At 45.9% G+C, this 27,404-nt stretch overlaps 2 protein-coding genes and 1 pseudogene across 5 annotated transcripts in view; 1 reads left to right on the forward strand and 2 right to left on the reverse strand.

The window, feature by feature from the left end:
• Tex2 (testis expressed 2) overlaps positions 1-5,961 on the reverse strand; it is a 104,043-nt gene extending 98,082 nt beyond the window's left edge. For 2 of the 4 annotated variants that reach the window (XM_087210200.1, XM_087210196.1), the window contains exon 1: positions 5,824-5,961. The gene's annotated coding sequence lies outside the window, so the exon portion shown is untranslated. Of the gene's footprint in view, positions 1-5,741 lie in introns of all 4 variants that reach the window. The other 2 variants (XM_087210197.1, XM_087210198.1) reach the window with 2 other exon arrangements.
• Positions 5,865-8,606, forward strand: LOC147828371 (uncharacterized). The gene is made up of 2 exons (XM_087210201.1): positions 5,865-6,192; positions 8,427-8,606. Exons 1-2 carry the CDS (start codon positions 5,865-5,867, stop codon positions 8,480-8,482), a joined length of 384 nt encoding a protein of 127 aa, XP_087066327.1. The 3' UTR covers positions 8,483-8,606.
• Positions 8,607-9,772: 1,166 nt separating this feature from the next.
• On the reverse strand, positions 9,773-25,882 carry LOC101704549 (NAD kinase pseudogene; annotated as a pseudogene).
• Between the last annotated feature and the right edge of the window lie 1,522 nt (positions 25,883-27,404).

Here is a 27,404-nt window from a genome sequence, read left to right on the forward strand (position 1 = left end):
GGATTGTCCTGAGGTGAAGGCCAGCATGGGCTACATAGTGAGTTTGAGGCCAGCCTCAAATACACAGCAAGACCCTGTCTCAAAAAATCAACAAAACAAACAAAAAAACTGCTTAAAAGACAGCATTATGTATAAGAAAGGACTGAAAACTGGACGAAAGAACCAGCCAGCTTATGTCAGCTCTAAATAGCAAAAGAGAAATTAAACTCTTACAAAATGCATATTGTGACTCTGAAAGGTTATGTGAAGAAGCAATCCAAAGAGTGGGTTTTGATCTCAAATCCTAAATAAGTTTATGACTGAAGAAGGCTCCTCTTGCCCTGTGCCATAATCTGGAGAGGCACTCATTGCCTTGGTTCCAATAATCTTCTTAGAGGAAAGCCTATAAAACCAACATTCTAGGCAAATCCAACAGATGAAGGCTACCTGGCTGTTTCAAAGCCCACCCAGGTTTCCCATCCTATGAGCTTCCATGAAGAAAGATCAAATTCTTCTCTCAGTAATCCTGTTCAGTGACCCCAGCCATGGGCAATGGTTTTCTTTTTTTTTCCACCAAAGAAAAACCTTTCCTTTCAAGGACTTAAATCTCCTGCAACTCTAATAAGAGTTATTCTTTAGGTTTAAGAAAGTTTCTTTACTCACTCAGAATTTGTACAGGTGCTAGTACATAATAACAGACTAGAAATTTGTGACCTCAAAGCAGGGAAACCTTACTTTTTAACCTAGAAAGCTCCCAGGGTACATGGCTTGTGCAAGACAAGCCAGAATCCATCTAAAGCAACTGTAAAACTCCTACTGGGAAGCAAAAGAAGCCCGAGTTCTAATCCCAGCTGTAAGTCCTTCACCTTGCTGTATGATCTTGGTCAAACCGTTTAAGCCTTCTGAACTTCAATTTCCTAACATGCATAAGGCCCTGGGTTTGATCTCCAGCACTGCAACCTGGGGTGGGGGGGGTGAGTAGCAAGGACAGCACCCGGCACATAGCAATTCTCATAAATGATAGTTATGGACACTGTCGTCACCTGCTTATTGTTTTCTGCTTTAGGAAGCTGGATTACAAACATCCAAATGAGACTCTGAAAGCCATGAATTAAGTGATTTCCGTTTGATCATTTCATAACTCAGATCCTTAAATTCATAAACTCATTGAACTCATGAAGTCCTCATTTTAGAAGAGACCCCTTACAGACCATAGAGGCAAAGCAATGTGGCCAGGAACCTGAGGACAATAGGTGAAACCATCAAGACTATGGACAGAACCCCTGACACCAAGTCCAGGGCTCTGTTTAACCTTACCCAGTGGCAGTCAAGGGCTTCTGTACTTTCACACCTACCATCTCGCTCATTAACAGTGTCTCACAGACATTTCATGCAAAGCAATTAAGCACTATGAGGGGTCTGAAAGGAGCAACACTATCTTTTATATAAACTGGAATCACTTTAAAACTTACCTGTAAGCATAGGTTTCTAGTCTTTTTATAGCAGTATTTATTTTTAACTTGGGATGTTAAGTTGACAAAGACCTTAATGAATATGCAGGACAAAGGGAGCTAGCTGTCCGTTCATGGCTCATTAGCTCCTGAAGTTAATGCTTCTCATGGGGACGAGAGTCAGCCAAAGGACAAAGCTCCAGGCAAACTGGAAACTGCTCCTCCTGCCCACAGATCATGGAGTATTGCCTGGGCTCTGAATGACAACGCTTACCAGATATTCTGCAGCTTTACCTCAGAGCCACCAACCAGTTAAATGATCATTCTGTCATTCAAAAGCATGACCTGCTATTGGGAGCTCACTATACTCCCAGGACATGAGTGACCTTATTTAATCCTCAAAACTACCAACAAATAATGTACTCCATACTCCACCTAATCTAAGACATTGACTATAAGGCACACAGTTATTTTACAAACCAATAAAGAAGCCACTGCCAACCACAAATGTAAGACTCCACAGTTACAAGATGCTTCCAAAAAAATATTAAGAGAGTATAAACTGCATTATCTTAGCATTGAGGTGGGGTTTTGGCATTGCTGAAATGTAAATATTATCCCGGCTTTTTTTTTTTGGTACCAGGGATGGAACTCAGGACCTTGCACTTTCGAAGCACACGTAGTGCTACTGAGCTAAATCCCCGGCCCTGTCCTTGCTTTATAGATAAAGAAGCTGAGGTACAGAAAGTTATTTACTCAAGGTCACAGAGCTGGCAAGGAACACTGGGATTCAGACCCTGTAAGTCCAGTCAGCTTTACAGCAGGAAACCCAGCTTTCCCAAGAGCTGCGTGGATTATCCAAAACTGCACCTGCACCATCAGACAGGCAGGACACTGGCTGCTAACATCTCCACCATGGTACAGGAGCTCATTAACTTTGGCGATTCTATGAGCCTCTCTGAACCTGACCTTTGATATGTCCACTCAAGTAGATACTGTGCTAGACTGTCTCTCACAAACTCCATTCCTCTCTCAGGAAAAATAATGACTAAGACAGAAAAGGCACATTTTAGAATCAAAGTCCTAGACTGAAATGCCCACTTCACATCTGTTATGGCTGTGTCCAGATGTCCCCCTCAAGCCTCATGTAGTCACTGGTGGGACTTTTCAGAGATGGCTGGATCTAGAGAATGTGATGCTCGGATTAAGGGCATGTGATTACTAAATTAGTCTACTGATTGGTTTGGCATAGTTGCAGGTGTGGAATATGGGAAGGCCCACCAAGGGTGTGAGTGCTACCCACCCTAAGGGCATGTAGCCTAGATGGATACAAAGGGACAGAATGAGGGCTGCTATGGGTGCTTGCTGATGCCTCTCTTCCCTACTTTGCTGCATTTGCTGCTTTCTGTCTGGCCATAAACTATTTTTCCTCTGCAATGCTTATCTGCCTGCCACCCTGCCTTGGTGCTAGCCAACTATGGACTGAAACCACTACAAACTATGCTAAATAAACCTTCCCTCCCTTAACTTGTGGGTGTCAGGTCAGGTATTTTGTCTCAGCAATGAGAAAAGTAACTAAGACAACATCTAACCAGCTTGTCACCACGAACAAGTTACTGAACCACCCTGAGTCTCAGTTTCCTCTTCAATAAAGATAGGCTATCACCACCACTCCTTGGAGGCTGCTGTAGGCCTGGACAGCATACAAAGGCAGGACATGATACTAGGAAGAGCCAGAATTCAACAATGTAATCTTTTCGGTACTAGTCACCTTTTGCTTTTGAATAAGCTTTACCTGTGATCTCAACAATTCCCAAAGGAGACACTCAGGAGATGGTAGCATCAGAAAGAAGACCATGAGGGATAGCCTGGCAAAGAAATCTGGCACCTAGAGGACCAGGACAGTTGTTTAAAAAACCTCCTATCTTGAATAAACAAATTGATAGGGGAAAAAGAACAGGCACTTACTATCAAAAGACACTGGTCAATAGACATAAAATGAATAATTTTATATTGAACCTGACAAAACTGGTCTTCAAAGATTCAGTTTGTTATCAAAGTAGTAGACAAAGGGAAGAATTTCTTGGGTGGGGGATTTAGCTCAGTGGTTCTGCTGCCTGCCTTGCAAGCGCAAGGTCCTGAGTTAGATCCCCAGTACCAAAAAAAAAAAAAGACTTTCTCCAACACTCTGTTTTGTTTTATGGTACTGGAATGGAATCCGGGGCCTCCACACAGTGCTACATCCCCAGCCCTTTGTTTATCTTTTATTTTCAAACAGGGTCTCACTAAATTGCTAGACTGCCCATTCAGGGATCAAATTTACAATCTTCCTGCCTCAGCCTCCTGCAATACTGGGATTATAGGCATGTGCCACTGTAGCCAGCTTCTGCTTTATTTTTACATTAAGTAGTATTCTGGCATTTTTTCCCCCTTTCTTTCCTCAAGAGCTTCAGAAAAAATCAGGAAACAGGAGCTTCTGACTGGAGGGAAGGCCAATCACATGGCATGTAGAAACAAATTCCCTTTTCCTCCATCATATCCATATCTGGTAATTTGTGGCATAGCAGATTCTTAATAAAAATTAGTTGAATAGTTCTTTCTTGAGTCTAAGCAACATCTCACTTACATAGTTATGCTATCAAAAAGCCTAATATTTCCTGTTTCTGCTCCAGAGGCATTCTAACAACCAGATATAATCTGTAATAAACACTATGCTTGGCCTATGTTACATCTTCAGTCTATCACACAACATTCTCCTCACTCTTCAAACCTCCAACACTCAAACCAAACCCAACTTTTCCTTCCTCCTCCTCTGTACTAGCCCTTGAATTACCTGTGAGAGGACTCCATACCACCACGGTCTGATTTGAGTTAGTGCTACGATCCTTCCTCTCAGACATTGTGCCTCTTCCAGGAGATACATGTGCAAGCAAGTGCAGTTCACCAGAGCCCTCCACATCCCCCCTGGCCAAGTGTTCACCGACACTGCCAGAGGGGCTCATGTAATGAGAAAAGACACCAGCAAAAACCTGATTCCATCCTCATCCCCTCAGGAGGCATAGAATCAATTTCTGGAAGAATCTGAGAGTATTGTAATAGTTTTCTGGGTTGGGTAAGAGCTAACAGAAATGACAGTTTCATTCTATCAAGAGATAAGATTCCTTCCCCTGTGTCCTCGAGCTCCAGAACTCACAAATCAAGACTCCTCAAACTCTCACTGCCCCAGAGTTCAAGGATCGCGGGCCCCCTCCATTTCTCCTCACTTTCATATAAGTCACCCACTGTTTCCCTTCCAGATTACACTGGGCTCCTGAAACGACTGTTCTAAATCCTTAGATGATAATCATCAAAACGTATAAAAGGCTCTTCCCTTCCAATTCCTATGCAAGAAGTGGTCAGACGTTGGGACCACAAACATGAGTAGGGTTCAACCCCTGCCCCTAGGGAGCCCAAGCTCTCCTACAGTACTCTAAAAAGTACCTCATTCCTGTGAAGCGTCTATAAAACGTAGTGACAAAATATTCCATGGCTCTGGAGAAAGAGCGAGGGTGGAAACAGACTTTGCCCTTACATTTGATGTCCTGTAACCATAACAACCGATGGTTTAAGTAACCATCAACCCACTGTGGGGCTAAGTTTTCCAAAAACCATTTTCAGTGAGGAAAACTCCCCTGCACCAACTCCCGCGCCGGCGCGCGCTCTGGACAGGGAGCCTGTGGTGCAACGAGGCCGACAGTTCGTTCCTGCTCCCGGACCCGGGGTTTCGGATTTGGGCTCAGCAGGCAACAGCGATGGCCGCCACTGTCACTCCGGCGCTCCAGGCGGGCGGCGGGTTTTAGGCCTCGGCCCAATGTCACCTGTTAACCTTTGGCGCGCCGCCGCCTCCCTTCGAAGGCACACAAACCGCCCCACGGCCACCCGCGTCTGCCAAGAGTTGGAGAAAAACAAGCGAGGCGCAGACAATCTCTGACAGATTCGCGTAGAAAAAAAAGTAACTACGGTTCTCAACTTCCGAGCGTTTCGCGACGTGGGCGAGAGGGGTGGCAGCATCGGAGGGCACCATTCATAAAGTGCAAGCTGTTTTCCCTCAGTGCGCGTGAGGTACCGCCTCCTGCCCAGGACCGAGCCCAGCTCCCCGGGACGGCAGACTGCGGGCAACCGGCGAGCACCTGCGGCCTCAGCCAAGCCCCAGCCGCCCGCCCCAGTCCCGAGGGAGCGAGAGAGCGCAGTGAGCGCCCAGGCCACTGCAGCGGGGTGGGTGACCGCCTCCCGCAGCGCCAGCGGCCGTCGGACCCGGCGGATCCCCTGCACCTGTAGGGTCGGCCGGCCGCAGCCCGGGCCTTCTCCGCCGGACGCTCCCTCCACCGCCCCGTCCGGCCCCGCGCGCGCTCACCCCGGACTCGCTGGGTGCTTCATCGTACAGCGCCGGCGCCCATGCTCCGCGGCTGCGGCGGCTCGGGCTCGAGCTCGAGCTCCAGCTCGGGCTCCGGCCGCGGTTCTGCAGCCCGCCCGCCCCCGGGCACCAGCCGCCCCGCCCCGCCAGCGGATCCGCCCCGCGCCCGTGGGCGCCGCCGCCAACCAGAGGGCTGCAGGGGCGGAGCAAAACGCGCGCCAGGCCCGACCAATCCAGCCCCTATCGTGGGCCGAGGAGAGGACGCGGAAATGGGAAGGCGATTAGTCAGGGCTGTTAAAGGGGCCACTGTCCTCGGGATTGGAGAGAGGGGCGGTGGCGACGGTGGGTTGTTACCTGAAAGGGTCCAAGGTAGGAAAGCTAGGAGCTTCTCTCAGTGGGGCTACAGCGTTTTCCCAAACTCCATTTCTTAATTTCCTCCTCCTTCCACTTAGCAACAAGTGCCTCTGACCGAGAAGGAAACTGAGGCTCCGAGAATCGGTGATGTTTAGTTGACAAATTCATTCGAATTTAGGTTTTATAGAGTCATCAGACACGTCTGTCTCCGTCCAGTTGAAACAGCTGGTTTAAAAAGGCAAATTCCCAGCCCTCACCCCCATCCCAATATCCAATCCTGAACTGATACTAGCTCGTGAAACTACCCATTTCAGCAAGGAAGTGTCTGAGGCCCAGAGAGGGAAAGTAACTTCTGGAGGTGAATTTCCACTTAGATTGAGCTTCCCGGATTGGCAGTGCCCATTTAGCAGTTATTACCTGTGAACCTGAGGGTGACAGGCCGGCCTGGCACCTCACACTGGCACACTGCTGTCCTTCAGTATCTGAGCACTCCGTAGGGGTTTTTTTGTTTGTTTTTTGAGACAGGGTCTGGATATGTAGTTAAGGCTGGCCTTGAACTCATTCTGTATTCCAAGCTGGCCTCGAACTCATGACAATCTTTCTGCCTCAGGATTGCCAGCCTGCACCACCACACCCTCCCCGTACGGTTTTAACATGAAGATCCCTGAGTCTCACTTTAGTCTGCCCCCTGCCCTGTGACTTTGATGAGGGTGCTGCAAGGGCACTCAGGTGCATGTTTTGAGTCCATTATCATCCTGAAATTCAAATTCATCTGCGAAAAACAAAGCAAAACTTTTGTCCTCAGAATTAGTCATGTGGTTGAGAGTCTTGCTAGCAAAGCTAGGACTCACCCACTGCAACACTCACAGTTCCCTGCATTGGTCTTGCCAAGACTAAATTTAGAAGGGCTCTGGACTTGGGAGCAACAGCTGAAAGCTTGAAATCCTGGTGGAGGGGAAGCAATGTTGAGGCCTAGAACTTGGGGAAGCCAGTCCTGTTGTCTGACTAGTAAGATAATACATAAATTTTTTTTTTGAGACAATGTTTCACTATGTACAGTTCAAGCTAGCCTTGAACTTGCAACAACCCTTCTGCCTCAGCTTCCCAAGGGCTGAGATTACAGGCTTGCACCACCACACCCAGCTTGCAATACATAAATATGTTAATTCAAACACACCCTTGCTCATCCTCATCTCTGGGCTCAGTTCTAACCCCAGGAGGTCACCCTGCCCCTTTGCAAAGGCATCCCAATGTTTTCAAGCCCTGCTCACCTTACTGGCCACATTCTTTCCCCTGACCCAGTGTCTCAGACCCCTGTGTGACCCAGAAATCACTGCCCTGGACTTGGAGGTCAACCCCTTGCACCTCAATCCCTCCTACACAGATCACCAGTTCTTGGAGCATCTTTTACACAGCAACCTTTTTTTTACTGTGATACCTCATTGGTGTTGGGTTCTACAGGGACAGCTCCACACACAGATTGATCAGCCTCATCAGGGCTGAGACTCTGGGTTGCAGAAATCATTAGCCAGGATCACTGCTTGCCCTCTTATCTCTCCCAAAAGAAAATGAATTTTTAGCTGGGTGTGATGGTACACGCCTGTGATCCCAGCACTCGGAGGCTGAGGCAGGAGGATCTTGGGAAGTTTGAGGCCAGTCTGGGCTACATAGTGAGCTCAAGGCTAGCCTGAACTACACAGCAAGACCCTGTCTCAAACAAAACAACACAAACAACAACAACAACAACAACAAAAAAGAGGCTTCCAGTCAAAAATACTTGGAAATAGAGCAAGGGCAGCTATCAGTGCAAACACAGCTTGAGCTTGAAGCTCTTCTCAACCACAGGACCAACTCTCCACTTCAGGGGACTCCTGGGGTGTACCCCTGCAGGGATCCTTGGAAGCTGGCAGTATGGTCCTCCAAGTGTCCACCAACCTCCTCACCCGACATGAAAGTTAATCAGTACACCATCAGTATGACCTTAAACTACGGGCAGTAAGATCCAGCATGGACACTTAGAAGGAGCCCTACTTTTTGCAAAGTGAGGAATTTGGATGTTCTGGAAAATAAATGAGCACATAATAATATAATAGTAATACTTCCTATTAAGATATTACTATGCTCTAGGTCCAGTGCACATACTGATATCAAGGCTATTGCTGTGTCAAGTCCTTTACACATATTAATTCATTGAAATCTTTTAATGACCTTGTGTAATAGGTATTATTGTTATTTTCTAAATTTTACAGATACAGAAGTTGAAGCTCACAGAGGATTGGTGATGTATCGAAGACAACAGGGCTAAAGAAGAGCCAGCATTCATGACAATAAGGACCAAGCTCCTCCTAACTGCTCTGTTCCAGTGGCTGCCAAAATACCATCTTGCTGCCAGGCATGGTAGCCCCAGAATTGGGGAGGCTGAGGCAGGAGGATTGGTACGAGTTCAAGGCTAGCCTCTGCTACATAGTGAGTTCAAGGCCAGCCTGAACTACATAGCAAGAGCCTATCTCAAAAAAAAAAACCATTTTGCTCCCAGAAACAGGGCAGAAGAAAGAAATATTACTAATCTACATCAAAAGGAAATATAATATGGAAGTACAGCCTTGGAGTTTAAGTGGCATTTTTCTAATTTACCTTCTGCTTGAGCTTGATTTGAACGTTATATAATTAAATCTTTGAGTCTCAGGTTGTTAATCTGTAAAATGGGAACAATAACAAGACCTGTCTCCTTGGGCTGGCATGAAAATCAAATTAATGGAAGAAGATGCGTGAATATACAGATAGTCCCCAACTTACAACAGTTCAATTTATGTTTTTTCAACTTCATTATGGTGCAAACTCAGTAGGCATTTGGTGGAAACTATACTTTGAATTTTGATCTTTTCCCATACGAGCAGTATGCAGTATGGTGCTCTCTCAATGCTTGGCAGTGACAGTGAGCTGCAGCAATCACAGGGGAAACAATCAATACTCTACAGGACACTCTGTGATGGTCAGGAGGCTGGGTGTAATAAATGTGTTTAAAATTTACAGTATCTTCAATTGATCAAAAGTTTATCATAACCCCATCATAAGTCAAGAAGCATATGTATGTGTACTTTGAATTTACAAATGAAAGAATGATTTTAGAGCTTGGGATCTGTGATTTATTGTAGTGACCTATGACAAAGGTCAAAAACTATGATACTAAATTCAGATATTAGTCAATATTCTTTTTTTTTTTTTTTTTAACTTAAGATTCTTTACTTTGTACTCCAAATAGGTGCTCTATGTGCATAGCATGTACAAAGTGAACTAATAGTTTCTACCTACAAGGATCTTAAATCATAGAAATGCAAGCCAAGTTATATCTCTGGCTCTCCCCCTACCCTAGCCTTCCACCACCCTCCCCAGACTTTTTTACAACCAAGGCTTCAACTGTCCCTTAAGCTTACTTAGGTTCTGGTATACTGGAATTGTTCCCAATTATACATTTCAAGATAATCCTTATTATGACTCTTGAAATAAAAATGCTCTAAGACTTAATTCCATTTTAACACTATTTTGCCCTTTTGGAGGGAAAAATGGTTTAGAAGTACAGAAAAACAAAAAGTTGATCCACTTATACATCTAACAAATGTTAGGGATCCGTTATGCCACAGGCTGAACCATTAATCAGCAATCAGTGAGCACTCAGGAAGTATCAAGTGGTGTGCTGAGCACTGGGCTGGAGATGAAAACACTCACAGCTGTGTACAGGTGGACTTGGGACACCAGATTGAGCAGAGAAAGCCCAACAAGGTGATAGTCCATTATAGGCACCCTCAGAAGTAGGCCCGGGAGCTATGGGGGTAAGAATATGCCCTTATAATCCCTGGTGAATCTCAGTAATGTTTTAGGGGTGACCAGATGGAAGTTATTAAGAACTAGAAAGGTGAGTTAAACAAAACAAAACAAAATAAGAATGTTGGAGGAAAGAGTGGTCAACAGCAACATGTCTCAGGAGGGTCAAGTCAGAAAGGGTCTTCTGAGAATATACAGTTTCTTGCAAATTAGAAATCAGAAAGTCATTGGGTCATTGGCAGAAGCCATGTAGTTGGGGCTGGAAACACAGAGCCAGGCTGAGAAAAGCTATGAAAAACAGAGAAGGATGAGGCTGAGGAGGAGAGGACAAGAAGGGACAATGTCCAAGGAGGCCCAAGGAGATGACAAGTTACCTGGTGTAGGAAGAGGGTCTGCTCTTTCCCTGAGATAAGCAGGATGTGAGTAAGGAGGGATATGGGTGCTGATTCACTCATAGGTGGAGGGCAGGAAGTAGAGGAAACTCCTGCCTAGTTGGCTTCTGATTTTTAGTCCATAAATAGGAAGCAAAGTCATCCCTTGGTGTGGGTGGAGAAGTGATAACCAGGGTGCTTTGTGGAAACAGTGAAGGACTGAAAAGGCCACTGAGAGGAATGAAAGGGTGCTGCCAATGGAGAGGCCTGTGCTTTTGAGGCAGCTCTAGCACTGTGGAGCTGCAGGCATGGCTCTCTGGGACTTGGCCAGTGGGCCCAGGCCTGATGTATTCAGAGTCAGGGGTTGGCATGGTCAGGAACAGGAAAAATATTAGATCTCTGGGGTCCTGACCTGGTCCTTTTTTTTTTTTTTTGGCTGAGACATTTATTTCGACATCAAAGGACAGACTCCGACAGACCGACTGGGAAGTCCTGGCCTGCAGTCACAAGGGCCCTGCTCTGGGGCGGCTAGGGCTCCCTGCCCAGTGCTCACTTTGCTTCTTCAGCATTGAAAAAAGTCCGATTTAAAAATGTTAAAAAGCTGATCTGGTCACAAAAGGTGGGCACAGTCCCTGCTCCGCTGCAGCCCGGCAGGCAGGACGGGGCCAGTGTGGAGCTCTGACACCCGCCGCAGGTGGGCGCAGCCTAGCCCTCCTTGCAGTCCTCGGCTGCCTCCTCCTCTTCCTCGAAGTGGGCTTGCTTCTTGCGCACGTTCCAATGCAGACACTGCGCCAGGCTCTCAAACCAGTCATTCACAGGGTCGCTGATGCAGATGGAGGGGAGCGGGTAGCAGGAGGTGGCGATGGTGATGCTGTCTCCGTGGCGTATCTCCTGCCGCTTCCGTCCGTCCAAGGACACCCACGCAGTGTTCCTGGCTTCTGGTGACAGCGTGATCTTCAGCTCCACCCCCGCGGGGACCACGATGGGCTGGAAGGTCAGCGAGTGGGGGCAGATGGGTGTGATCATGATGGCTGGCACGTTGGGGTGGATCATGGAGGCACCGGCTGCAGCCGCGTACGCCGTGCTGCCCGTTGGGGTGGACACGATCACTCCGTCGCCCTGCATCGTGGTGATGAGGTGTCAGTCCAGGTAGACGTCCACGTTGGACAGGTACTAGGAAGGGCCCCTGTCGATCACGACCTCGTTCAGGACCTGGTACTGCAGGGCCTGCTTCCCGCCCTCGAGGGGGGGGGCCGGCAGCCCGTTCTCGCTGAGCCCGTTGTGCTTGGCCATCTTCTTGCTGCAGGGCTCCTTCACCACCCTGACCTTCAGCCGGCTCCGGAGCACCACAGCAGCGTTCCCTTCAATCACCTGGGTCAGCTGCAACTAGAAGCTCTTGAGGGTGAACGGGGTCAGGAAGCCCAGGGAGCCCAGGTGGAAGGCCATGACAGGAGGCACACTGCCCTGGAACAGTGAGGAGGCGTACAGCAGGGTCCCGTCACCTCCCAGGCATATGATGAAGTCTATTTGGTTGGAAATGTCGTCACAATCTTCCCAGAAGGTGCAGAACCTCTTCTTCACTGGTCCGAAGTTGTCGTCACGTGCAATGGCAGGGTCCTCCAGCCCCTTCTTCTCCACGTACAGGATCATGCCGTTCTCCTCCATGAGGTATATGCAGAGCTCCTTGAAAGGCTGAAGCAAGCTGGCATCTCGGATCTTCTTGATGACAAGCACACTCTTTGGGGACTTGTTCCACGTCAACCCCTGGCTCGCAGGGTCCTGAATGTGCATGATGGTCTGGGGGTTCGGCAGCACGCAGGCCTTTGGTCCAAATGTGGTCACTGGGCATGGTCCATGGAGAAAGCGCGTTCTCCTGAACTCCTTGGTGCTGCCCAGGGTGGGCGAGGCCGACAGGCTCTGGGACTTGGCCCGGCTGCAGACCAGATGTTTGTAGCTCCAGCTCTCGTCACCCTAGCACGCGGGGCAGCAGTAGGCAGCCGTGTCCGGACCCAGCTCCTTGCTCATGTTCAGCCATTGAAGTGATAGGTCATGGGTTCTGTTGGATGGAGAAGAAAGGGAACCCAAAGAAGGGATAGCTGAGAGGAGAGATGGGAAGAACCAGACTTTGTGTTCCTTTGGGCACAGGGAGGCCAGATTGTCATAAGTAAACAATTCTGAGTGGTGACAAGGTCAAATGTGGCCACAGAAGTGGGCTCAACTCCTATGTTTCCCCCTCCCTTGTTCCTCTATGGAGAATCATCTGAGGCCCAGCTCTTCCAGTCACTCAGAACCATACCAGGATGACTCTTCAAGATGGAAGATGGTTGAGAATGAAATTAAAAACCTGTTAATAATCAGATGGCCTTCCATGTGAGAGATGGCCATTTATAGGAAGTGCTGTGTGAAAGAAGTCAGATGCCCCAAGTAGTGAGAGGCTGTTCATGCAAATAATGCCTGCCATAGCAGAGCAGTGAATAGTGGTAATGTTGGTGATTTACAGTACTTTGCTAGTTAGCTTATGAGACTAGCTTTGCTAGTTAGCATATTCAATGAGGTCATTAAATATGTCTCAAAATTCTGTCATTCCAAGGTCCACTGGGAAATAGTGGCTTCTAATTGATATGGAGAAAGGCCAGAATGAAATTTCTAGAGGAAGACTGACATTTTCCTCCTTTCCTCTTGTAATTCTGTGCCTTCCTTCTTAGGGACCTTATCAGTGCTTGGAACAAAGGATGAATATGCCCTTCAGCCAAAGCTCCTACGCTTTCCCTGTGAACTTGACACTATTATAGTTTTCCTCTTTCTTTTTTTTTTTTTTTGGCACCGGGGATCGAACCCGGGACCTTGAGCTTTCAAGGCAGGCGCCGGAACCACTGAGCTAAATCCCCGGCCCGAGACTATTATAGTTTTGTTTTCAGCACGGAGGAGGGTCAAACCAGGGCCTCAAGCATGCTAAGCAAGCGCTTTACCACTGAGCTACATCCCTGGTCTGTACTGCTATAGTTTGGCTCTTAAGTGGCCTCCAAAGGCCAGTGAATTAAAGGCTTAATCCCTAAATTGGCACTTGTGGGAGATGGCAGAAGCTCTAAGAGATGGGAAGATTTCCTGTTGGAAGATAGAAGAAACTTCAAGAGGTAGGAGGACCTCCCAGCCATGAGGTGTGCAGATTTGCTCCACCTTATGTTCCCACTGTGACGCACTACTGCACTACAGGCCCAAGCCACAGAGCCAATTGCTCATGGGTTATACCTCCAAAACTGTGAGCCAAAACAAACATTTCTCTTAGTAAATTGGCTTATCTCAGTTATTTGTTACAGTAATGGAAAGGTGATCAACACACCCACTACCTCCTTTCTGCCTTCCAACCACAAGGTCCTTGGCTCACAACCACTGTGCTCCTGCCTCTACTCCAACATAGCAAATCCAATCTTGAGCTTTCCCAAATCACCCTGGAGCACTATTCTAACTCCAGGGATGGGAGGTCAGGAGCACAGCCCAGGGCTGCAGGCTCCAACCCTGGATCTCTGAACCCCACAAGGACACAGTTGCCCTTAATGAGCAGAAGTGGGAAGGCTTACCTGGCCGCTGAATGACATATATAGTCACCTAAATATGGAAGGAGGGTGGGTGTTTTTTTTTAACCTTGAAATGATTATTTTTGTACCTTAATGGAGAGTAGTAGGCTGCAAAACAGAATTGTGAATGGACTCACTGCCTTTGCCATTTGCATGTGGCTATTCAGCCCTGTTCAATTTGGAAGACAAGGATGGTGAATATTTGTGTGAATGCGTAGACAAAAAAAGTGTTTGAGGGCCAGGGATTTAGCTCACTGGTTCCGCCGCCTGCCTTACAAGCGAAAGGTCCCAAGTTTGATCCTCGGTACCAGAAAAAAAAAAAGTGTTTGAATCTGTTTTGGTCAGGACTGTCTAGAGCAGAGCTTGAGACAAAAGTTTGTGTAAGAATATATTATGGGGGCAGGGGGGCGAGGCCAGGGAACACAATTGAGACTCGGGGGACTGAAGCAGGGATGGAGGCAGAGGCATTGAGAATGTGTTATTGGAGTGGCCACATATTTGGCAGGTTGATTGGTGGGAATGCCTGAGAAGCCCTATGAAAAGCATCTCAGGACACCCCTCTGGTGCACATGGGAAAAGGATGGTATTTATCCATTTGATCCTGCCCCATAGGTGGAAAGCTGTGCTGGGGACGGGGTGGGGGGGTGTGTGTCACTGAACCCTGCTTCCAGGATATTGGTACCAGGAATCGAACTCAGGACCTTGTGCTTGTGAGTCATGTTCGGTGCCCCCGAGCCAAATCCCCAGCCCTCTCATGCATTCTAAATCACATTGTCAATAGCAGGCCCTCAGCTGAGGTCCCATGTGTAGGCCTGAGGCAAGACACCTTCAGCTTGTACTTGCCAGAAGTTGGGAGGTACATTCACTGATCTGGCCACTCCAGCAGTGGCTGGAAGGATGTATCTGTCACAGAGACTATTTTCAAAAAGAGGGACCCCGAGCGGTTTATTCAGAGGTCCTGAGGCTCCGTCTCTTGTTTCAACAGTGTTTGGATGGAACAGACCCTGGAACTCCCTCTCTTTCATCTTTCATCTTCCATCCACCCTCCCCTCACAGACTTTGGGAGCATCTTTTTGCCCATCTTCTGCTTCCAGGACCCACTGTCAAGCAACAAGGGTAGCTCCTTAAAGCTGACCAGGCATAACTTCTTGGATTCATAAGAATTATTCCACCGAGGTGGAGGCTGCCAGAAGATTATAGGGACAGGACTGTAATGGAAACAGGACCTGAGCATGTAGCTCAGTGATAGAGCATACATGTGGTTAGTTATCCAGTACATGTGGAGATATATACAGAGTCTGCCAAAAAAAATGTATACACACTCTCAGTAAGACTGGCTCAGTAAGGGTGTCCAGGCTTCTATACCTTGTCTCTTGGATCACTTGCTGGGGCAAATAGCCACCATGTTGTGAAGACACTTAAACAGCCCGTGGAGAAGCTCATACAGGGAAGAATTCCTGCCAACAGCAAATACCAGTTAGCCAACCTGATAAATGAGCCACCTTGAAAATGGATCCTGCCGATGAGTGCAGCCCTGGGAGACATTTTGTCTACAATCTCATGAGACTTCCCAAGCCAGAACTCCTCAGAAAAGCTGTTCTGTAATTCCTCACCCACAGAAATAATGAGAGATAAATGCTTATAGTCATCTTAAACCAGTAAGTTTGGGAATTGTATGCAGCGGTAGATAACTAATATGTCCAATGATTGGCTTTGCCCAATAGATGAGGCAGAAGTGATATTCTGGGACTTCTGAGCCCAGGATTTAAGAGAACTGAAGCTTTCACTTCCTGGTCCTTGGAACCCAGAAGCCCAAGTCATATGGAGAAGCCACAAAGAAGGAAACTGAGACCCTCCAGGTGGAGCCCCTAGCTAGCCTCCCAGCCCACAGTTAGCACCTATGGCCGTTTCTGTGGGTGAGCCCACGTGGAGGTTCCAGCTGAGCTGTGCCCTAGATTCCTCAGCTGTAGCTATTATGATACAGACAGGAACACAGCTGAGCTCAGTCAACTCACAGAAATGCAAAAGGAAACAAAATGGCTATAGTTTTAAGCCTCTGAGTTTGAGGCTGATGTGTTGTGCAGCAATGTTTACCCCTAACAGTGGCCCAGCCACTTAGCAGGCAATCACCTCTTGAGAAATACTTAATAAATGGATGGCCCTTGCTGGCACTCCATTTCCTCCTTCCACAATGCTTCAGAAGCTAGGCCACCCCAAGCCTTGCATCCTATGTGTCTCCATCCCTCCATGTGTTGTGGCTGCTCACCTGGCTGCCTGCCACAGGCTCTTGCTTTACTACTACAGGAAGACCCCGGTGTCCATGGCATCTCTGTCCCTACCCCATGTCAGTTCCTTCTTCTTCTGTGATGCTCACACACTCCAGGGACCTGCTTCCTTCTGAAACTCTCCTGGCAGTTTCTATCATGGGGCTGTGTAACTAACTTGAAAGGAAGAGAGTAGCAGAGGCCCTTCACCTTATAGATGGCAACTGCTTCATTCAGTCAGGAAAGTGGAAACATTCCCAGTAGTCCCTGGGTCACACAGGCAAAGAGCAGAACAAATGCAACTATGTTTGCCATCTTACTCCTCTTCAAGGGCAAGAGCTGTAGTTGGCTACTGGTTAGAAAGATGACAGGCCTTGCTGGGCATGGTAACACATGCCTGTGATCCCAGCACTCAGGAGGCTGAGGCAAGAGGATTGCTGTGACTTCAAGGCCCGCCTAAGCTACATAGTGAAGTCAAGGACAGCCTGAACTACATAGCGGGTCCTTGTCTCAAAATAAATAAACAAAAACAATTTAAAAATAAGGAAAGAAAAATGACTGGCCTCTTCACAGTGTCCAAGTCTTTGGCTAAGTTTCCTAACACAAAAAGTGTCTACTTCTGGAAAAAAATGTTCAGTCTCTGGTTTTTCAGGTTCTCTTGTTTGTCACAGAACCACCAAAATTACTTTTATTAGCAAAGCCTGTGGAGTTCTGGGGGAGAGATTTCTGTAATTTCCATTAAAAATAACAGGAGAAATCAAGTAGCTAGCCTAAGGTCAAAGCAAACCCAGTTTACTAGTGGATTGGAGTTGCCTCCCTTCTGTTTCCATCCCCCTGCTTCACTCCTGTAGACCCACCTTGCCTCTTACATCACTGAGCAATTGTACTGTGACCATCAAATCATTATTCAGAAGAACAATTAGTCCTTCCTGACTATAAGTCATACCAAAACATCACCATTATAATAGTTTTCCTGACCACAAGTCATACCAAAACATCACTCATTAAGCTACGAAGGTATGTGCCCCAGACTTTAGTCACCCAGTTTCCAGAGGCTAGGAGGAGCCATGATGTCATTCATGCATCTAAGCCAAAAATACTGACTCAGCTGGGCCCTAGGTGCCCTGCAAGGTGCTAGAGACAGAGCAGGGAGCAAAGCCCAAGCCCTGCCTGCCAGGAGCTTGCAGTCTAGTGGGAAAAGCCAAAGTCCTTCCAGAGCTTTTGTGCCTGCCGTGATGGTAAATATCATAGACGCCAGAGCCAGTTCACGGTGCAGTTTTCATACATTGTGGAACAGAGGAGAAAACACTGGCTTCCCCATTATGTCCCAGACTGACCTAACTGCCTCTTGGATACCAGTAGTCCTTTCAAGCTATAATGGGGAGCTCAAGGGGAGCTCTTGGCCCCTTCCCAAGCCCATCTTGTCAATGGCACCTCTGGTTAATCACTCATTCACTCGAGTCAAGGACAGCGAGTTGTCCTTGATTTTGTCTTTTCCTGGTTACATCCAATCCATGAGAGTCCTGGGTTGGTCATATTCAAGCTTGATCTCACATCTGCCTGCTTCCCTGTGTCTCTACAACCACCATCCTCTCTCACCTGGCACTCTGTGATTACTCTATTCCACTTTCATTAATTAATTTTTTTGTGGTACTGGAGATTGAACCCAGGGTCCTGAACATGTTAGGCAAATACTCTACCAGTAAGCTACATCCCTAGACGTGTCTTGAAAATTGTATTTTGAGACAAATTCTAACTAAGTTATTCTGGCTGGCCTCGAACTTTCGATCCTCCTGCCTTGCTTGTAACTGGAACTTCAGTCATGCACCACTGTGCCCAATGTGGATTCCACACTTGACCTTGCTTCTCAAGCCTGTACTTCCCAAGTAAATTCACTTTTGCTCCCTCAGATACAACTACTACTGTTCTTGCTTTTGCCCAGCATCTTCCCTTCCTACCTAATGTCCTTGCCTCCTCTTTTTCTGGCAAGAGAAGTCCAGCCAGCCAGAACCCTGCCCTGACCCATCTCCTCAGTGGGAGTCTGCATGCCTGTGGCTCTGCATATATGCCCTCTTTTTTCTGCTCTTGCTACTCTTGAAGGCCCGGCCTCTTTGGGTCCCTGAGAGTTTTCTGTTGCTACCACCACCCCTTAGTGTCTCTCTGGATCACCATCCTGGTATCTCCCTTCTGAAAACCCCCTCTCTCTTATCCTCCCACTGCTCTACTCTCTGCTGTCCTCAACAGCAAACTTCTCCAAAGAGTTCTCTTCCTCTCCCGCCATCCTCTCCAACCTCCAATGTGGCACCTGCCTCCATTGCTTCCCTGAACCGGCTATAGTCAAACCGCTGAGAACCTCCTCAGAAGTCACTTCTCAGCCTCTGTCTTGCTTCTCTCTTTATCTTTTTAAAATATCTGTTAAAACTTATGGGTGGCCATTATTTGGGATGGAACTGCTAACCAGGACCCAATAGAGCAGTCCAAACCAACATGGAGTCTCTCATGCTAAATGCCACATAATCAAAGTGAAACTTTAGGCAAGCAGACAGATCCCAAAACAGACCAGTTTTTCCTGAAAACAAAATCCTGGTCCACCTGAGTCAGTTTGATTAGGAAGTTCCTGTGCTTTAACCCTTACAGGAAAAAAGTAACCTGAAGTAACCTAATGTTACATAATAGCTTTTTCCCTATTCTATTTCCTTGTTCTTACCTTACAAAACCCACTGTTCTGCTACTGCCCAATGGCAGCTCTCGTTCTATTTTGTAGAATGGAAGCTGCCTTGATTCACAAATCTCCAACAAAAGCAGTAAGATCTCTAATTAAATTTGCTATAGGTTTGTCTTGTAACACATCCATTGGCCACGTCTCAACTCAGGCAAGCCTTGTTGCCTTTGGTCTCCTATACTGTCCAGACCAAGATAGGACAAGAAACCCGGGGTCACACATTTCTTTTCTATTTTACATGGAATCTTCATCTGTCTACTAGTGCCAGGAAGTGCAGGAGTGGAGTGTTGGCCCAGGCAGGCCATAGGATATCCACTGTGATCACCAAAAAAATGTCCCTACAGACCTGTTCTCTCCAGCTTGTACATCTTATACACAGGTTAGAAATGGAAAAACAAAAACAAAAACAAAAAGAAAACCCAACCCAAAACAAAACAAGTTCAAGAAAATTGCTGGTGGGGCCAGGGATTTAGCTCAGTGGTTCTGCGGCCTGCCATGCAAGCGAGAGGTCCTGAGTTCAATCCCCGGTACCAAAAAGAAAATTGCTGGTGTTTCTTTTTCTCTTCTCAATTTCCATGACTGCTCTTCTAATGGTGTTTGAGCAACAGAGAAGAGTTGGGTGCCAAAAAAATAAAATGCTTGATACAATTTGGCATTCACTTGTGGGGATCTCGCCTGTGGGTAAAGAGCTAGGAGGCATCACTCACAGCAGGCAGCACTCACAGCAGGCAGCGAGCCATGGAGGTGACCTGCTGGCTCTTGTCGGAAGGACATAACACCCGGGCCCTGCCTGGCATCACTCAAGGCTCTCTTGCAGCTGGGATTGTATCTCAGTGACCTTTTCAAGAACTTGGCTGTAGAATTATGAATCTCTTATAATTCCATTTAACCTTTATGCTGACGAAGAGGGCCCCAGGAACAACTTGAAACCTCCCCCACCTCTTCTGGTCCTCAATCCATATCTAATCCCAACCTTTTCCTCATTATCCACTTCCTCCTTCTCAGATTCCTTTCAGTCCTTTCCAGACTTGGCGAGGCTTAAATTCTCCTTCCTCCAAAAATGAATCGAGCCCGTCACTTTGGCAAATTTTCCTTTGGAACTGAGGTGTAAATTGAGAGTGGCCCAGGCCCCCTCTGTGTGTCTGCTTTTTGGCACTGAGTGAAAGAGTGATTCAAGCAAGTGCTGGCATTTCCACTCCTCTCTGCAACCTCAGGAGGGCAGGGAAAGTCTCTTGTCCTCCCCTCCTTCTCCAAGACTAGGCTGTCATGGCCCTCGGGAATCCCTTGTTGCTGAAGGAATGACGTCCACCAGGAGATGGCAAAGACCCCTCTCCTGGGCCTGTTGGGCTCACGGAAACCCCTGTCACTCTTTTACACGTACACATTCTGTTCAGCTAGATTTGGGAAAAGTCCTGTGTGACTCCAGCCTTTTCAACGAGAAGGAAAGAAGGAAAGCGGTTCTCCCACAGTGAGTTGAGGTACTTTTAGGCTCGAAGTTGCTGGGGTGAGCCAGGTCTGTGTTTGCACCACAGGAGTGTGGCAGAGATCATTTCTTTCTATGCCTCAGAAGCTGCAAACCGACAGGTCCCGTAGAGGGAACAGAGCAGCCCACGACAAGGAAGAAAAGGCACAAACCTTCTAGTATGAATCCTTAGGAGGAAGTTTCCAAGACCAGGGGAAAAGTCAAAAACCCTTCCACTCTATGCGGGGGCAGGATGGGGCAGTGATTGTAATGGTCTTTTTTCCAATATCAACTGAACCTACCTCATAGAACCCTGCTGTGGCAGTATTTGTTTAAGAAAGTGAAGCCTCTGCCTGAGAATATTTTATTTTCTAAACCATATAGAATATATAAGGATAGGTAAAAATTCTTGTTTCTGTCCCAAGTCTGGGGAAAAATGAGGAAGGAGGCATTTTGCTTTCCCTTAAGGCTCTGGGGAAAAAAAAAAAAGACCTATTGAGAGGGGGCAGTGTGTTCTCCACAGTCTTTGCCCCGCTTCCTCTTTCGGGTTCAGGCTTCGGAGGACCAGCTGCACTAATCTCATATGATACGGAGCCTGGCTACTGATGCTGGCCAAGCCATCCAGGTGGGGCCTGTGTGTCTGGGGAGAGGGTGTGGGAGGGTGAAAAGAAAGAAGGTGCTGACCCAGAGGATAAAGAGGGATGGGGTCCGAGTAAAATCAGGATGTATGTGCACATGCAAAAGTGCCAGACAACTTTTCGCGACTTTTGATGCTTGTGACCCTCCCTGAGGGACAGTCTCCAATGCTCACCTGCTTCTAAACACAAAACATTCCGCTTTTTTCAATTTAAAACAGTAGGTCAGTTTCTCCACTATAAAATGGAACACTGGAAATTTCCAGAAATTTAACAAAACCTGTATCAAACTATGGCTAGGATGTGTGTATGTAAATTTATCATAAATATATTGATTATCATTTAGAAAAGTATTCTCAGAGGCTTAAAAGAACAAGAACCCGATCTCTAGATCCTTTATCCTATTAAAAATAAGTAAGTCTCAGGCTGGGGATTTAGCTCAGTGGTTTTGTCACCTGCTGCGCAAGTGCAAGGACCTGAGTTCGATCCCTGGTACCAAAAAAAAAAGTAAGTCTTAACAAAACAAAATTAATTGATCTGTTTTGCTTTCAGGGAGAATTTAACTTGTTTGCTGGGGTTGAGGGATTAAGCTAGTGTTCTTGACAGGTTTTTCTGCTGGCTTTCTCACTATTTAAACAAAATAGGGATCAAGGGGATGTCTTCCCCTGTGGACAATAAGATCATTTGTTTGCTTGCTTGTTTTTATTTTTTATTAGTTCATGTTTGGATTACATAATGATCACATTCATTATGGGGAGCTGGTACATGTACATAACGCATCTCAATTCTTTTTATCCTTCCCCCAATCTCTAGTTCCCCTTCCCATTTGCAAAAGATCTATCTCCCTGTTTCCTATGGTCTGTCTTTCATTTTGCTCTTTAAATGATTTACACAGTACTTTGGGTTTCTCATATAAGAGAAGCCATGTGATATTTGAGCTTGTGTATCTAACTTATTTCACTTAACATTATGGTCTCAAGGTGAAGATCATTTTTTATAGCTATATCTTAAATTTTTATCTTAGAAGCTTTCAAATATATACACAGATAGAGAGATTAGTAGATCAATAGCTGTGTATGTGTAACCTGGCATTATCAATGTGTAACACATGCCTAATTTTTTTCATCAGTCTCCTAGTCCTCTCTTAGTTGGATTTTTTTTTTTAATTCTAGATGTTACTTCACTCATATATACTTCACTAGGTAAAGGCTCTTTAAAAACACATAACCATGGGCTGGGGATTTAGCTCAGTGGTTCCAGCGCCTGCCTTGCAAGTGCAAGGGTCTGAGTTCAATCTCTGGTACCAAAAAACCCCAACAACAACAACAACAACAAAAAACACATAACCACAATACCTTTAACATGCTTAGAGAAATTAACAATAATCCCCTGATGTCATATAATATCCAGCCAGAGGTCAGATTTTCCTGAAATTTTTTTCATCTTTGTCACTGATTATTCATAACGAATCTTTAAAAATTTTTGGTTGGAGATTTAGCTCAGTGGTTCTGCTGTCTGCCTTGCAGGTTGCAAGGTCCCGAGTTTGAGCCCCAGTACCAAAAAAAAAAAAAAATTCTAGGCTGGAAAAGTTCACTTCTAGAAATGTTTCCTGAATCCAGACAAAGTTTTCTACAAAGAGATGTTTTCTGTGTGTTATTTTTAGTTTTTTTTTTCCTGGTACCAGAAATTGAACTCAGGACCTTGCGCTTCTGAGACAGGCCCAGCACCACTGAGCTAAATCCCCAGCCCTTCTGTGTGTTATTGATAATAATGAAACTGGGCATTAAATTAACTGGACACACTAGATGAGTAATTAAGTCATGATAATATCCAGTAAATTTCTCAAACCATCACTTTACTGATGGGTATAATATGGTACTGATTGTATCCACCTCATGGTAGAAGCCCTGTCATATGAAGATTAAGTCAAGATGCACATAAAATAATACATTTCCTGGTCCAAGTGAGCTCTCAATCTGTGGTCACTGTATAGGGTGTAGCAATAAACAGATTTATGAAAGATTTGTAGTACAATAGAAAATTATTATAACATCAAGTTTTAAAATAATAAACAAGTATACATATCATAGCATTAAAACCATTAAAGTTAATATACCAAAGTTACGTTCATCACTGAATGGTGATTCCTTACCACTGCCCCCTCCTATTCTGCTGTTGTGGAAGTAATGCAAGCTCATTGTAGAAAATCTGGAAGGTGCAGAATAGGAAAAAAAAAATCGAGATTCGGTCAATTAATAAGGGTGCAATTTGAGATTTTCAAGTCCACAATACCTACCAAGTCAGCTAGCACTACCTCGTGGTCAAACTAAGCAAGTACTCTTAGTAAAAAAAAAAAAAAAAAAAAAAAATATTCGTAAAGAATAAACCGAGGATGTAGCGTTCTCGCTGTTAAGCAGTGTCACACTGGGTCATCTGCTGTGGGGCTTCCAAACCAAGGCTCATCTCAGTCCATGGGATCCATGGGTAACCCAAGGGCCTCATGTCGTTCTCAGATGAGCAACATAGCTCAACATTTGTCATGACCAGCCCGTGACATTCTGTGTGCTGCCAGCCCAACCCCCTTGGCCGTCCTATGCTCAGGCAGCGGCTTTCTGCAAACTTGTCTCTACTCTGTCCAGTCTTCAGAGAGAAGCTCACTTGCCCCAGCATTAACTCCCAATTCAGAGAAAACCTGACACCTGCCTGCCAGAGGTCACCCCAGAGAGGACAGTGTCTGAGGGGACCCCGGACCTGAGTTCTCCTCCATATCTCTGCCCTGGTGGGAATCCTCCTGGGTCAGCCCTTCTCTGTAAGGAGCCTACACCAGCTCTGCTAAGCCTTGGCTTCTTGGTAGGGGCGGGGTGGACTTGAGGGTCCCAGTGTCTGGTGCCTGCATCAGCTGCAGTAGAGGCCCTTGAGAACCACAGACTTGAGGTTTGTTGCTTCTGCCCTGCAGGTGGCATGAGTGGGCCAGAGGATCTGTAACTGATACAAAGCTGGGTGGGTTTGGGAGCCTGGGAATCCCTAAATGATGTCCTTCCAGGAACTGCCAGTCTCTGTCCTCTTCCTGAGGAGTCTGGAAAACTTCCTCCTGAGTGTGACATTGTTTCAAGTACCCTGTAGGACTGCAGGCTCCAGAGCAGACTGGGTTTCCTCCTGACTCTGCCCCTTGACTGTGAAGTCTCCCTTTCTTGGTCTTCGAGATGAAGATATTATTAGTACCTACCTCACAGAGCTGCTGTGAGGATTACTTAATATAATTACTTATTTACATTTAAGCACAATCATCTATTATATGAGAAACCCCAAACCCTGAAAACAGTGTCTAACACATAGGAACTATGATTAGCAGCAATTTTTTTCTTTTTTTCTTTTCAATATTAGAGATTGAACCCAGGATCTTCTTGTTGAGCTACATCCCTAGCCTTAAAAAATTTTTTTTAATTATTATTTTGAGACAGGATCTTGCTGAGTTGCTAAGTTGTCCAGGCTGGTCTCAAAGTTGGTGATTCTCCTAGAATGATTCTCAGCCTCCTCAGCTAGATTCTCTCAGCCTCCTTAGAATGCTGCAATTACAAGGATGCACCACCACACCCAGCTAGTAGCAAGTGTTTAACTATTATTACTATATACATATGAATGCCTTTTACTTTAAAAAAAAAATTTATTTTTTGATACTGGGGATTGAACTTGGGACCTTGCGCTTGCAAGGCAGGCAGCAGAACCACTGAGCTAAATCCCCAGACCCTGAATGCCTTTTAATTATTTTTAATTTTTCCCCCAGTGCTGAACATCAGACCCAGGACCTTGAGCATGCTAGACAAGTGCTCTATCACTGAGCTACACACCTAGCCTAAATAATTTTTAAAAGATACAATATCAGGCCAGGGATTTAGCTCAGTGGCATGGCACCTGCCTCACAAGTGCAAGGTCCTGAGTTTGATCCCTGGTACCTCAAAAAAAAAAAAAAAGATACAGTCATGATTAAAATGTTTATGTCCCCCCAGAATTCATGTTGAAGCTTATTTCCCAAAGCCATAGCCTTAAGAGGTTGGCCTTTAGCACGTGGTTAGGTCACCAGGTTCCACCCTCATGAATAGGATTAATGTTCTTATAAAAGGGTTTGAGGAGCCGGGCATAGTGGCACATGACTCTAATCCCAGCACTCTGGGAAGCTGAGGCAGGAGAATTGTAAACTCAAGCCCAGCCTTGAATTTAGCAAGACTGTCTCAAAATTTAAAAAGGGGTTGGGATGTAGCTCATTGTGAAGGGCCTGGGTTCAATCCCCAGTACTAACAACACAAAACAAAAACAAAACAAAAGAAAGCAAAACAAAAAAACACCCCAAAACAAAACCATGCTTTGAGGATGCCTTTGTGGTTTTTTTGCCCCTTTGGCTGTGTGAGGGCAATGTTTTTCCCTCTGAAGGATACAGCAACAAGGTGCCATCTTGGAAGCAGAGAATGAGCTCCCATTAAACACTGAATCAGCCAGGTGTAGTGGCACACACCTATAATCCCAGCACTCAGGAGGGTGAGGCAGGAGGAGCACCTTGAATTAGAGGCTAGTCTGAACTACACAGCGAGACTCTGTCTCAAAAAACTAAATCCAAACAAAACAAAAAAACAAAAACCCCCACTGAATCAGCAGGTGCCTCAATCTTGGACTTCCTAGACTTCCCAGAAACTAGTTCCTATTGTGTATAAATCACCCCAGCCTAAACTATTTTGTTAAGAACTTACCAGGTGTAGTTGAAACACGGTGTTCGGACCATTCTCCTAAGCACCTTCCAGGGTAAGGCTGGTGGGATACCTGTGTCATAAGAAGTAGTGGGTACTTCCTCAGGAACTTCATGAATACCAAACCGGCACTCCAAAAAATTTTAGACAATACCCTAGGAAAAGACAAGGAGGATCACAATCCCAGGAAACCCAGCAGAATGAATCCATAGGGCGTGACAAATTAAACGCAAAGGGGGAGAATCCAACAAAAAGAAAAAGTCATGACAAGTCTTTTAAAACTTTTAACTTCATCTCCCTAATAAGTGTATAATTCAATCTTGTTATTGTACTGATTAGTATTTTTCTGATTCTAGAGTTGCATGCCTTTCCTTGTGCTATACTGGCTATTTATCATCTTCTTATGTCTACTTTTTAATTGGGTTGTCTATTAATGAGCTGTAAGAGTTCTTTATGTATTCTGGTCATAGGTTATATGCATTGTAAATATGGTCTATTTAAGGACTACTTTTCATTTTAATGATGTCATTTAAAGTTCTAAATTTTGATGGAATCTCATTTATCAATTTTTTTCTTCTATACATGATGTCTTTTGTATACTAGGTAGTTCTTGCGTACCTTGAATTCATAAACGTTTTCCCTTATAATTTTTTCTTAAAGTTTTATACTTTTAGGCTTTCTTATTTAGGTTCATAGATCCCTTCAAGTTATTTTCATGTATGGAAATAAAGGGTTGAGGTTAATTTTTTATATACGGATACCAGGTGTTCTAGTGCCGTTTGCTGAAAACACTATCTCTTCCTCGGCTCTTGAATTGAGGTTTTTTTTTTATTTTTACAGTAAGCAATTATTTTATTTCCTTGGCCTGACAAGATTGACTTCATTATACAAGAACCTGAAGCTGACAGGACAAGGATGTCCACTATCACCACTCCTGTTCAATATAGTATTGGAAACATTAGACACAGCAATTAGAAAAGAGACAAAAAGAAAAGGAATAAAGATAGGAAACAAAGTTAAATTGTCATTATTTGCAGATGACATGATACTCTATATAGAAGACCCCAAGAACTCCACCAAAAGTCTTCTAGACTTAATAACCAAATTCAGTAGAGTAGCTGGATACAAGGTCAACACACAAAAATCAATACTTTGGTGCTGGAACACAGCATTGGAGCGCTACGGGGAAGAACCAGCATGCACACGAACGGTAAAAAGCAGCGTGGGTGTGAGAAGGAAGAACCCCCATGCGCACAAACGGTAAGAAGCAGCGTGGGTGTTTGCAACGTTTTTGCAATTTAGCGGGGAGGAAAGTCCCTCTGCCACTCCTGAGGAAGATAGGTACAGGAGCCCAGCACGCTGAAGGGACTTTCCTCCCTGCTGCTTTACTTTTTTTTTTCTTTTGGGTACCGGGGATCGAACTGGGGTCCTTGCGCTTGCGCAACAGGTGGCGAAACCACTGAGCTAAACCCCCGGGCCCCCCCCCCGCCCCGCCCCGCCCCGCCCCGCCCCGCCCGCTTTTTACCGTTTGTGCGCGCGGTCCTCCACAGCGTCAACCGCAATGTTACTTTGTTGCTGGGCGCGAGAGCTGCTTTTTACCGTTTGTGCCAGCGATCCTCCACAGCGTCAACCGCAAT

This window comes from Heterocephalus glaber, unplaced genomic scaffold, assembly GCF_053883595.1.
Source record: "Heterocephalus glaber isolate CG9 unplaced genomic scaffold, H.glaber_assembly_v1.0 deba00001124, whole genome shotgun sequence".
Taxonomy (NCBI): domain Eukaryota; kingdom Metazoa; phylum Chordata; class Mammalia; order Rodentia; family Bathyergidae; genus Heterocephalus; species Heterocephalus glaber.